Here is a 10185-nt window from a genome sequence, read left to right on the forward strand (position 1 = left end):
TCCTGGCCTAGCGCCGGTTCTCCCACTTTGCGCCCCCGTCTCCGCCTCCGCCGGGCGCCGCGCTCGGTCCTGGAGGCTCTGGTCCGAGGGCCGGGACCCGCCTGGGGACGGGGAGCCGGCGCCCGGGAGCGAATCGATGCTGCTGCGGCGGTGACCGCGGGTCTCGGTGAGAACGGTCGATCCCCTCATTCAGGTGCTGAGGCACTAGGGACGGCCACCATGACTGTCCGCCTAAGAGCTCGCGCCGTGGAGCGCCCTGCAGGGGTTGGCCCGACTTAAGACTCGGGTCTCCTCTCTGGATCCCCAGGCCGAAGCCTTGCTCGATCAGGCTGGCTGGCGAGTGCCTCCGCTTGAGAGGCCGGGGGACCTGATTCCTGCCCGGAGCGAGTGGTCCCCAACCCGCGGGAAAGTCCTCGGGAGCGCGCGGTCACCTGCTCTCTGGTCGCTGCACCGGGACAAGGGCTCTCGTGGACAGAGGGCCTTTGGCGTGGACACGCCCACTGTCCCCGGGCAGGCTTGCAGTCAGCATTCTGGACTTTGCCAGGGAAGACTCGGGCATCTACTCAGTGCGAAGGGGAGCGCGACGGGGATTCCCAGTCTGCCTCTCCAAACCTGTCTTGGGCCCACCCGCAATCACACAGGCACTGGGGAGGACCCACTGGAGCTGGAGGAAAGGGCTGTGTCTGCTGATTAATCCTGGAGGACTGCCTCTGCAGGCCACCAGGCTAAGCAAGGAGGGTGGGCACCGCTCACTTATTCCCCAGACACTTAATAAGGGACAGTCATGAGCAACGCTCTGGAGAGGAGCATGGTGAAGCCCTGCTACCCACTAAAACTGATTTAATTTTCCCCGGGATGACTGGCCTCGGGTCCCAGGCCTTTCTGGGGTATCAGGATCTTGGACTTGGCTCTTCCCACAACTGAAGTTCCCTGTTTTCCCAGTTTTTATTCTATGAACCCTGCGATCTGCCAGTGTCACACATTGTGCTGGGCCCCGGCAGATGAAGGCCCCCAGGCTTGTCCCAATGGCATGTGACACGGTGAGCATCGGAGGGAACTCCAGAAGAGGCCTCCCTGGAGGCTGGCAGAGCACTGATTCTGAGTCCTGTGTGGCTTCTCCACGAAGGCACCCTGGACCACTGGACCACGCTTCTGCAGACACCGGAAGAAACCGGTTTTCTAGCTGACAGCTATTCATCACAGTCACTGTGTGTCACGGGTTAGTGGTCCCAAAGGGCTAGACCTGGGAAATCTAGGCAGTTGTTTTTTGTTTTGGTTTGGTTTGGTTTTTTCCACCACAAACTGAAGGCTAGCATTTGGATAAGATCCTTTAAAAAATGGTGACAAGATGCTTTCCTGAGACCTTTGCTTCGGTGTCCTTTACAGCTTTCCTGTCTCCCCAGATAATGTCCTTTGTCAGTCTCCCCTTGTCTCCGTCCTCCTCCCAGCGCCTCGGAATGTGTATCTATTGTTTTGCTGGTTTCCTCTTCTGGCACCTTTAGGCAGTCATTTCCCATCCCATCCCATTTTCTCGGGGTCTTCTCCCGCCCCCTGCCCATTTCTGTGCCGCGTTCACTTTTTCTTTTTCTGTGAATCACAGCTCGGTCCCTCCTCTCACCTTTATCTACATCCTTCATCTGTCTCTCACTCTCCTTACTTTCCTTCCTTCCAGATGTAACATTTCGAGTCTGTAACATCCAGAGATAGACAATGGAGAACTATCCAGCCTCCACTGCAAATTCATTCTTAATCCGATGAAAAATGTATCGGGAAACAAACACCTCAGTCCTTGGTTTTGGAATTCAGCTCCCGAGGAGAATAGTGCGGTGACATGCGGGAGAAATGATCACATCCTTGACAACGGATTTCCAATCACAATCACCTGATTTGCAGTAGAAAAAATGTTGCCCTTACCATTTTACTATAAAATGTGGCTGCTGAGTGATTGTGATTTAAAAACAGACCCGATCCCCTGGAAAAAAACAGAGCGTCCCTGGGTGGGCTCGAACCACCAACCTTTCGGTTAACAGCCGAACGCGCTAACCGATTGCGCCACAGAGACCGCGGTGACTGCTGGGGTGGCAGACAGCCGAGTCAATGGGAGCGAGGCCAGCATGGCTCGGGGTAGGGACTGTGCAGCTTCGAAACCGGGCGAAAGAAATCAGACTAAGCACAGGACCCGGGCGCGGGCTGCAAGGAGTCTGCGCGCCCTATCCTCAGGATGCATCCTGGATGTGGAGAGGCGGGAACGTTTTGTAGGGTGATCTGAAACTCGGGGCTACATTAAGTCGACTTGAAGGGGGTCCCCCAAAGCAGAACCACCCCTCGCCTCCCCTTTTCAGCTGGAGCCTTGAAGCTACAGGACACCCGCGACGCTCTCGCCTCCCCCTCGCAGCACCGTCCAGTTTCACTTATGGGCGCCTCCCAGAGACCAGGCACTGTCCCGGCCAAGCGAATAACCGAGCCTCGACAACGCCCGGCTCTCGGAGCCCTACGCCTTTCTGGAATGAATGAAGCAAGGAGTATGAGTAATAAGCCCAGGGGAGCGAGTAGATTAGCGCCACTGCGGCCCCTCAGCCAGGGCCTTGGCCCCCAGCCCGGCTTCGCCCGCCCACGTGCGTGCCGGCCCCGTCCCCAGCGCGTCGCCCTGACTCCAGGTCCGCCGCGATCCCGGCATGCACCCGACTCCAGGCTCTTCCGCGCTCACAGTGACTTTTCACTTTCCGGTTTCCCCACTCCGTTTTGGCCTCTCAACCAAACTACCCCGTACAGTTGACTGACGGGAGGCAGGGCCAATAGAAATTTGAAGTGACCGGGCCGAGTCGGATGATCAGCCAATGGAGTGAAAGCAGTGAAAGCATTAGAGCAGTAATAGCTGGAACTGGTGTAGTGGAATTGCAGTGGCGATCGCGAGTCCTTAGTCGACATCAATCATGGTGAGATGGGGCAAGGAAAGGGGGCAACGGCTAGGAGTTCAGACACAGGGAGGGGATACGGCCAGGCTGGGGGACGGAGAGGGCCTGGCGTTCGATAGATGCAAGAGGCTTCAATTTGAAGGGAGCGGACCGTGGGGAGGACCATGAGTGCGGCTCCAGGCTGCTACGCGGGGCCCATCTCAGAGCTGGAGAGCGGGGCGTCCAGGCGACCCCAGAGTGAAGGGCGGGGCGAGCAGGAGCAGCTTTTGGCCCCTGGCTCTGAGCCTCCCCGCTTTGTGTGCCCAGTCTATTATGTCCTATAACGGAGGGGCCGTCATGGCCATGAAGGGGAAGAACTGTGTGGCCATTGCCGCAGACAAGCGCTTCGGGATCCAGGCTCAAATGGTGACTACGGACTTCCAGAAGATCTTCCCCATGGGGGACCGGCTGTACATCGGCCTGGCCGGACTCGCCACCGATGTCCAGACAGTGTAAGTGCCAAGGGCCCCGCCCACTCTCAGGCCTCTGCTTGGGCCAGCCTTGCCTGGCACTTGAACGCCATAGGTATCAGTCACCTGGTAAACACTGCCCGTGAGTCTGAGCCTGCCAGATGCACCCTCAGCGACACAGAGTTGTACCCCAACCAAATTTCACTCTTCCGGGCGTTACCAGCTTCCTGTCCCACTTTACAAATGGGGAAACCGAGGGTCTCGGAGCTCATCGTGTCCAAGATGCCAGTTAATGAGCGTTGGCTGGGACCCTTGCAGGTCTCTTTAATGCTGAGTCTGTGCTCAGTCCCTAAAGGATTTCAGGTCAGGCTGGCGGGAAGCCAGGCTCACAGAATGTACCAGGTTGTGATCAGGCCGTGCACACTCGCTTCCCGGTCAGTTGTTTGCTTGACAGTGGTCGTGTGGTTTGAGAGGAGGGAGAACCTAGAGCTGAAACAGGTAGTTACTTCGATGGTCTGAGTGTGAAGTTAGAGTCACGGTGGAGTGGCAGTGGTCAGAAAGCAAGGGATCGTTTTTTTGGTACCAGAAATTGAACCCAGGGTTTTCCACAGAGCTGCATTCCCAGTGGCCCCCACCCCATCCGTTTTGAGACAGAGTCTCATTCATAAATTGCCCAGGCTGTGGTGGAACTTGAGGTCTTCCTGCCTCAGCCTCCTAGAGTGCTGGGATTATAGGCCTGTGTCACTATGCCAAGCTAGAAGGGATTTCTGAGAGTTGTTGTTGACCAGCTTTAGTGGCTGCTTTGTGGGGCCAGAGAAGGACTCATTCACTGTGGTCAAGACCCAGGTCTTTCTTTTATTCCCCTGGTGCTGGGGATGGAGCCCAGGACCTCTTGCATGCTGAGCTTGTCCTCTACCACTGTGCTGCATTCACAGCCCCCAAGTCTTTTTTGTCTTGTGCAGTCAACCCCCTGTGTCCAAAGGTTCTGTGTCCTCAGATTCAACCAATCTTGCATGGAAAATACTCATTTGGGTGGCTGGGGATGTAGCTCGGTGGTAGAGTATGTACCTAGTATGTGGAGGGCCCCTGGCTTCATTCCCCAGCACCAGCAGTAAGAAAAAAAAGAAAAGAAAAGGACAGAAAATATTCAGGGAAAAATAACCTTAGCGATGGGATTACAGACACGTGCCACCACGCCTGGCCAGTGACTTAGATTTTGACACTAATTTTGAGGGGACAAGGGAAGCTGATCAAAACGTTTTGCAGCGGGTAAGAGGCTTGAAGTTCCATCTCAGGACTGGAGAGACAAAGTGTGTAGGGTGGGAAAATAAGTCATGGTTTCCGAGCTGGACCTTATTTATTTAGTTGGTTAGTTTTGGTACCGGGGGTTGAACTCGGAACTTTGGGCTTGTGAGGCAGGCAGCAGAACCACGGACCTTATTTTTGACAGTGGAGGAGGAAGAGAAGTCAGAAGAGGAAAAGAGTAGGACAGGGTTGTAAGAAGGACTGTGTGGTGACGGCCGCAGGAGCAGCAGTTCCTTCAGTTCCTAAAAGGCTGAGCCTGGCACCGTGGCGCACACCTGTAATCCCAGCACTCTGGGAGACTGAGGCAGAAGGATCTCAAATTCAAGCCCAAACTGGTCAGTTTAGCAACTTGAGTGAGACCTTGCCTCAAATGAAAAAGTAAGAAAAGGACTGCGGATGTAGCACAGTATGAAGGCTTTGGGTTTAATCCCCAGTACTGCAATAAACAAACAAAAAGCTGAAAGAGTCCACTAATGGGGTGGAAGTCTGTCAGGAAATATTCTCATTTCCTGTAAAGCTCCCTGAGTATCAGGAACAGAACCTCCGGAGAGGGAACCTCACTCACTCTCTTTCCTGACCTGCCAGAGTTGGGAACACCAGCCTGTTCCTGGCTGTGGTCCCCAAGTGCCCTGCCTTTTCTGTAAGGGACTTTGCTCACTTCCTTGTTTCCTGCGGGCAGCAAGCGCTCATTTCTCGGGGCCTCAGTTTCCTCGCCTGGAAGAGGATGCCGAAGTCATCGCTAGGGTTCTGCTCTGTGTCCTGGGAGCCCTGGCTCTGGCCTGGCAGGCATGACGTTGGGTGACCTCTTTCCTCTGCTCAGTGCGCAGCGCCTCAAGTTCCGGCTGAACCTGTATGAGCTGAAGGAGGGGCGGCAGATCAAGCCCTACACTCTCATGAGCATGGTGGCCAACCTGCTGTACGAGAGGCGGTGAGTGGGGTGCAGCCCAGAACCAGGTCACAGCATGGGGGTGCAGGAGGCTCTCTGCAATAAGCAACTTATTTCAGAAAAAGGCAAGGGCTCCCGCAGTAGAGGCACACACATGTCATCCTGGCTGCTCAGGAGGCTGATGTAGGAGGATCACAAGTTCAAGCCTAGCCTGGGCAACTTAATAATTTAGGGAGACCTTGTCTCAAAATAAAATTAAAAAGGCTGGAGGTGTAGCTCAGTGACAGAGTGCTTGCCGAGCATGCTCGAGACCTTAGGTTCATCTCTAGAACCACAAAAAACAAAAGAAACCAAGAAGGCGAGGAACATGGATAGCAGATGAACCTGCTTCTTGTCCCACCAAGTAATGTTCGGGTCCCCGGCCAGGAGCTGCCTCAGCATCCCCGAAGCACCACATCTCTGCCTGCAGTGGCGTGGCGTCGTGGAGGAGGTTAGGCTTTGTCAGGCCAGTTCAGCGCCAAAGCTGGGTGCAGCTGAAGGGACTCTGTGGGAAGCCTTCACTCCCTCCTGGCAAAACGGCTGGGTGGCCAGGGTATGAGTTAAGCTTTTTCTTTTCTTTTCTTTTTGACCTTTAAGTTGAAAATATTTTTAAGTTTAAAATAATATTTATTTAAGTTTAAAATAATTTTAGGGGGCTGGGGATTCAGCTCAGTGATTTGGCTGCCTGCCTCACAAGCACAAGGACCCAAGTTCGATCCCTGGTACCAAAAAAAATAAAATAAATAAAAAATAAAATAATTTTAGACTCATAGAAAGGTTATATGCCAGGCATGGTGGCACATGCCTGTAATCCTAGCATTCAGGAGGCTGAGGCAGGAGGATCGCTGCAAGTTCGAGGCCAGCCTGGGGTACACAGCAAGATCCCTGTCTCAAAAAAAAAAAAAAAAAAAATTATATTACTCTTTAGCTTTCAAAATTGAAAATTTCCTGTTTGCATACCTAGAGTAAGTTTTTCTCTTTTCTTTTCTCCCTTTGGCCGTACTGGAGATTAAACCCAGGACTTTAATACTGAACTACATCCCCAGCCCTTTTTCTTAAATTTTTTATTTAGAGACAGTCTCCCTAAGTTGCCCAGGTGGGACTCAAACTTGTGATCCTCCTGCCAGCTTCCCAGAGTGCTGGGATTACAGGTGTGTGTCACCGTGCCCAGCTTAAACTACTTTGTATAAAGCTAATACTGAAGATGTTCCCCTTAGGACTACAGGCTGGTGAGGCGTGGGTAATACCCTTACTTACTGCTCAGAAGCCGCTAGTTACCAAGTACTTTATACATAAAGATCCCCTAAGACTGAATCCTCTCAGTGCTCAGTGTCTAGAACCAATTTCCGGTAAGCTGCCATCTCCTCGAAGACCATGGGATTAACTCAGCCCACTAAACAACCCTCCTTGCCTGCTGGGAGGCTCAGAACCAGACTTCAGTGTGAATGTCTTGTAGTCTGTTGTTTTAGTTTTGTCTGTCAGTGTTTTTCCTACAAACAGCCTCCAACACTTCCTAAAGGAGGAGAGGTTTCTCTGAGATCTGCTTTTACCAAAGTGGATCAAGGGCGAAAACAGCCAAATCTGAGCATCAGAAGACCTTCCAATCTCCCTGATGCATGGTTTATGTAGTTCTGGGAAGCAAATCTGTATGATCAAACAGGCTGTGTCTGGGTGTGTGTGGGTGTGTGTGTGTGTGTGTGTGTGTGTGTGTGGTGTGTCTGTCTGTTTAATCAAACAGGCTGTGTCTGGGTGTGTGTGTGTGTGGTGTGTGTCTGTCTGTTTAGTCTTTTTTTTTTTTTTTTTGGTACCGGGGATCGAACTCGGGACCTTGCACTTTTGAGGCAGGCACTGGAACCACTGAGCTAAATCCCTGGCCAAGGCTAATCATTTCTAAGCAATGATGAGAAAAGGTTTTACTACTGTCCTTTATAATTTAATTATATGTAAGTATAATTCTATACTTGACCCGAGCTCAGAATTGAAAAAATAAAATAAAATGAAGAAATAAATAAATGTAGAAACAGAATTAAACAGTGCAGGACTTTAGATTAGGATGGGAAAGAGTAGAAGCAAGCAGAATTTCCAACAAGAGGAGGAGGTCAGGCAGGCAAGGGTAAGGAGAGGGAGGCGAGCAGTGGAGAAGGGGATTCCCAGCCCTTGGGCAGCCCGCAGGCTAACAGTTGGCCCTGGAGGGCTCTTCCCAAGGAGCTGGGTGGGATGGAGCAGCTGGGTGGCTTGGGCAGCCCTGACCACCACTTTCTCTGCCCTGACCCTGCAGGTTTGGCCCCTACTACACGGAGCCGGTGATCGCTGGGCTAGACCCCAAGACCTTCAAGCCCTTTATTTGCTCCCTGGACCTCATCGGCTGCCCCATGGTCACTGACAACTTTGTCGTCAGTGGCACCTGCTCAGAGCAGATGTACGGCATGTGCGAGTCTCTTTGGGAGCCCAACATGGTGAGCTCTGGCATGGGAGGACGTGGGGACCGTGGGCAGGGACTTCCTGCAGCCTTGGCTGGCTCTCGGGGTCCCCACATCTTCACAGCATGGCCCTGCAGCAGGAGGTCTGGGTGGAAGCCTGGTTAAGGTGGTGCTTAGTTAATGTGAGTCACTGTGCCCCATGCGACACTGTCACCCACTGTGGAGAGGGTCCCTTGAGGGTACATAGTGCTGAGAAGGGGAGGAAGGAGAGGGTCTGGGGCAGGGGGCGGGCCGAGCAAAGGCACAGGAAGGCCAGTCGAGCTCCGTGACAACAGAGAGGCAGAGTGTGGGTGTGAGGAAGCTGGAGATGCAGACTGGGAAGGGACTTCAGGGGCCTTGAATGCCACGCCAAGGAGCCTGAGTGCTTTCCTTCAGTGTAAGGGACCTGAGGAGTCAGGGGCCTGACGCTGGGTGACACCTGAGGCCTGGAGCAAAGACAGTGGCAGTGGGAAAGGAGGGTGGCCAGAGCCAGAGGATTTGGTCCCTTAGGCCCCGAGTGCAGGGATGGCGAGTGTCCTCAACCACAGGGGCAGGTGCGGGCCGTGGTCAGGCAAGCTAAGGTTTGAGGTGCCTGGGGCATCCGGGGAGTCTGCCAGGCTGAGCCCCGTGAAGGGACATGCTCAGCCCAGCAGGGGCCAGGCTTCTCACCCAGGGTTGCACTGCTGGCTAGCAGGGAAGATGCTAGAACCCTTCACAGAGTGCTCTTCCTCCCAAGGAAGTCCCCAAGGCTGGGGACCTAGGCCCAGAAAGAGGGTTTGGGGGCGGCCTGAGCACGGCTCTTCAAGGCTCTGCCTGTTGCAGGACCCGGAGCACCTGTTTGAGACCATCTCCCAAGCCATGCTGAACGCCGTGGACCGCGACGCCGTGTCAGGCATGGGCGTGGTCGTCCATGTCATGTGAGTGGGGTGAGGCGGGACAGGCCAGGTGCAGGCACAGGTGGCCAGAGCCCACGCCTCCGCTGGTGTCCCCAGAATCGGGTCTGTGTGGGCGTGACCGCAGCGGGCCCCGCCCAACTCCTGGCTCGCTGCACTGGGCTCTGGGCACCGTTTGCCCCTGAGCTGACTGGGTGAGCAGGTGTCCTTTTCCTCACGACACCTGCTAGCTTACCATGAAGAGCACAGCTGACCACCCTGGTTCCCGTGTGTTCCTGGGGTGACACGTGTGCACACACGCGCGCACACCCTAAGCTGGCCCCGGCCTGGCGTCCCCCAGCATGCGCTCTGCCACTGAGCCACCTGTTCCCAGGCCTGGGGCTCCTTCCCCTCTCCCAGTCCAGCCCTGAGCCGTTTTCTGGGAGAGGCTCCCCTAGGTGGCCACCCTACAGCAGCACAGTGCCCTTCGGAGAGGGAGGTGCCAGGGCTATGGAGGGAGGCGGGCCAGCGGCACAGTCTAGGTGGCTCCATGTTTCTCGTGACTTTCTCCCTCTGCAGTGAGAAGGACAAGATCACCACCAGGACCCTCAAGGCCCGGATGGACTAGCCCTGTTCTGGAACCTTCTTTTTTCTTTTTTTTAATAAAGTAGCCTTTCTTTCGTTCCTGCTTTGTGGTCTTGGATGCTTTCCCACCATTCTGTCCCACTTGGGGAGGTACAAAGACCTAGAGCTTCGCTCAGCCCTCAGTTTCCTTTTTCTCTTTTGCTGCAGGGGACTGCACCCTGGGCTTCAAGCAGTGCTCTCCCCGCTCAGCTGTACCCGGGAGGGCTTTCTTCTCGATCCGGGCTCCTCCGGGCTGTGGGGTGACAGATGCCTGTGCTGTGCCCTCAGGGATTGAATCCTGCAGAGCCCTTTAGAGATGAAGGGCCGTTAAACAGCTCCTCCAAGGCCACTTCAGGTTAGGGGGTGCCCGGATGCCAACCTGTTCCACTCAGCGCCAAAGCCCAGCCTCCTCCCCATGCTCACCACAAAACTGAGACTTCTGTTGCTGTTTCAGGCAGAAATGTGGCCCAGTGCCCATGCACACCTCTCAGCGTACTGCGGTTGCCTGCAGCCAACAGCACTCTGGTGCCACAGTCCTATCTTGAGATGCCGCCTTCGTGACCTTCTGGGGGCTTTCCCTTCCTTTTAAAAGTTCCCCTGGGGAGCCCAGCTTGCAACCTCAGTAGACACCCCAGC

General features: G+C 54.6%; 1 protein-coding gene and 2 non-coding genes across 4 annotated transcripts; 2 read left to right on the forward strand and 1 right to left on the reverse strand.

Moving 5' to 3' along the window:
• Positions 1-1988: 1988 nt before the first annotated feature.
• Positions 1989-2062, reverse strand: Trnan-guu (transfer RNA asparagine (anticodon GUU)). Its single transcript has one exon. It is a non-coding gene; the product is annotated as a tRNA-Asn (tRNA).
• Positions 2063-2729: 667 nt separating this feature from the next.
• Positions 2730-9609, forward strand: Psmb3 (proteasome 20S subunit beta 3). Of its 2 annotated transcripts, XM_004859536.3 has the most exons (6): positions 2731-2936; positions 3222-3406; positions 5490-5597; positions 7873-8050; positions 8876-8970; positions 9505-9609. In XM_004859536.3, the coding sequence occupies exons 1-6, from the start codon at positions 2934-2936 to the stop codon at positions 9551-9553; spliced, it is 618 nt and encodes a 205-aa protein (XP_004859593.2). In that variant the 5' UTR covers positions 2731-2933; the 3' UTR covers positions 9554-9609. The 2 variants fall into 2 exon arrangements, with proteins under 2 accessions (XP_004859594.2, XP_004859593.2); XM_004859537.3 differs by lacking the exon at positions 5490-5597 and having other exon boundaries at positions 2730-2936.
• Positions 7152-7231, forward strand: LOC147821042 (small nucleolar RNA U2-19). The gene has a single exon (XR_015447842.1). It is a non-coding gene; the product is annotated as a small nucleolar RNA U2-19 (small nucleolar RNA).
• Positions 9610-10185: the final 576 nt, after the last annotated feature.

The sequence above is a fragment of the Heterocephalus glaber genome, unplaced genomic scaffold (assembly GCF_053883595.1).
Source record: "Heterocephalus glaber isolate CG9 unplaced genomic scaffold, H.glaber_assembly_v1.0 deba00001773, whole genome shotgun sequence".
Taxonomy (NCBI): Eukaryota; Metazoa; Chordata; class Mammalia; order Rodentia; family Bathyergidae; genus Heterocephalus; species Heterocephalus glaber.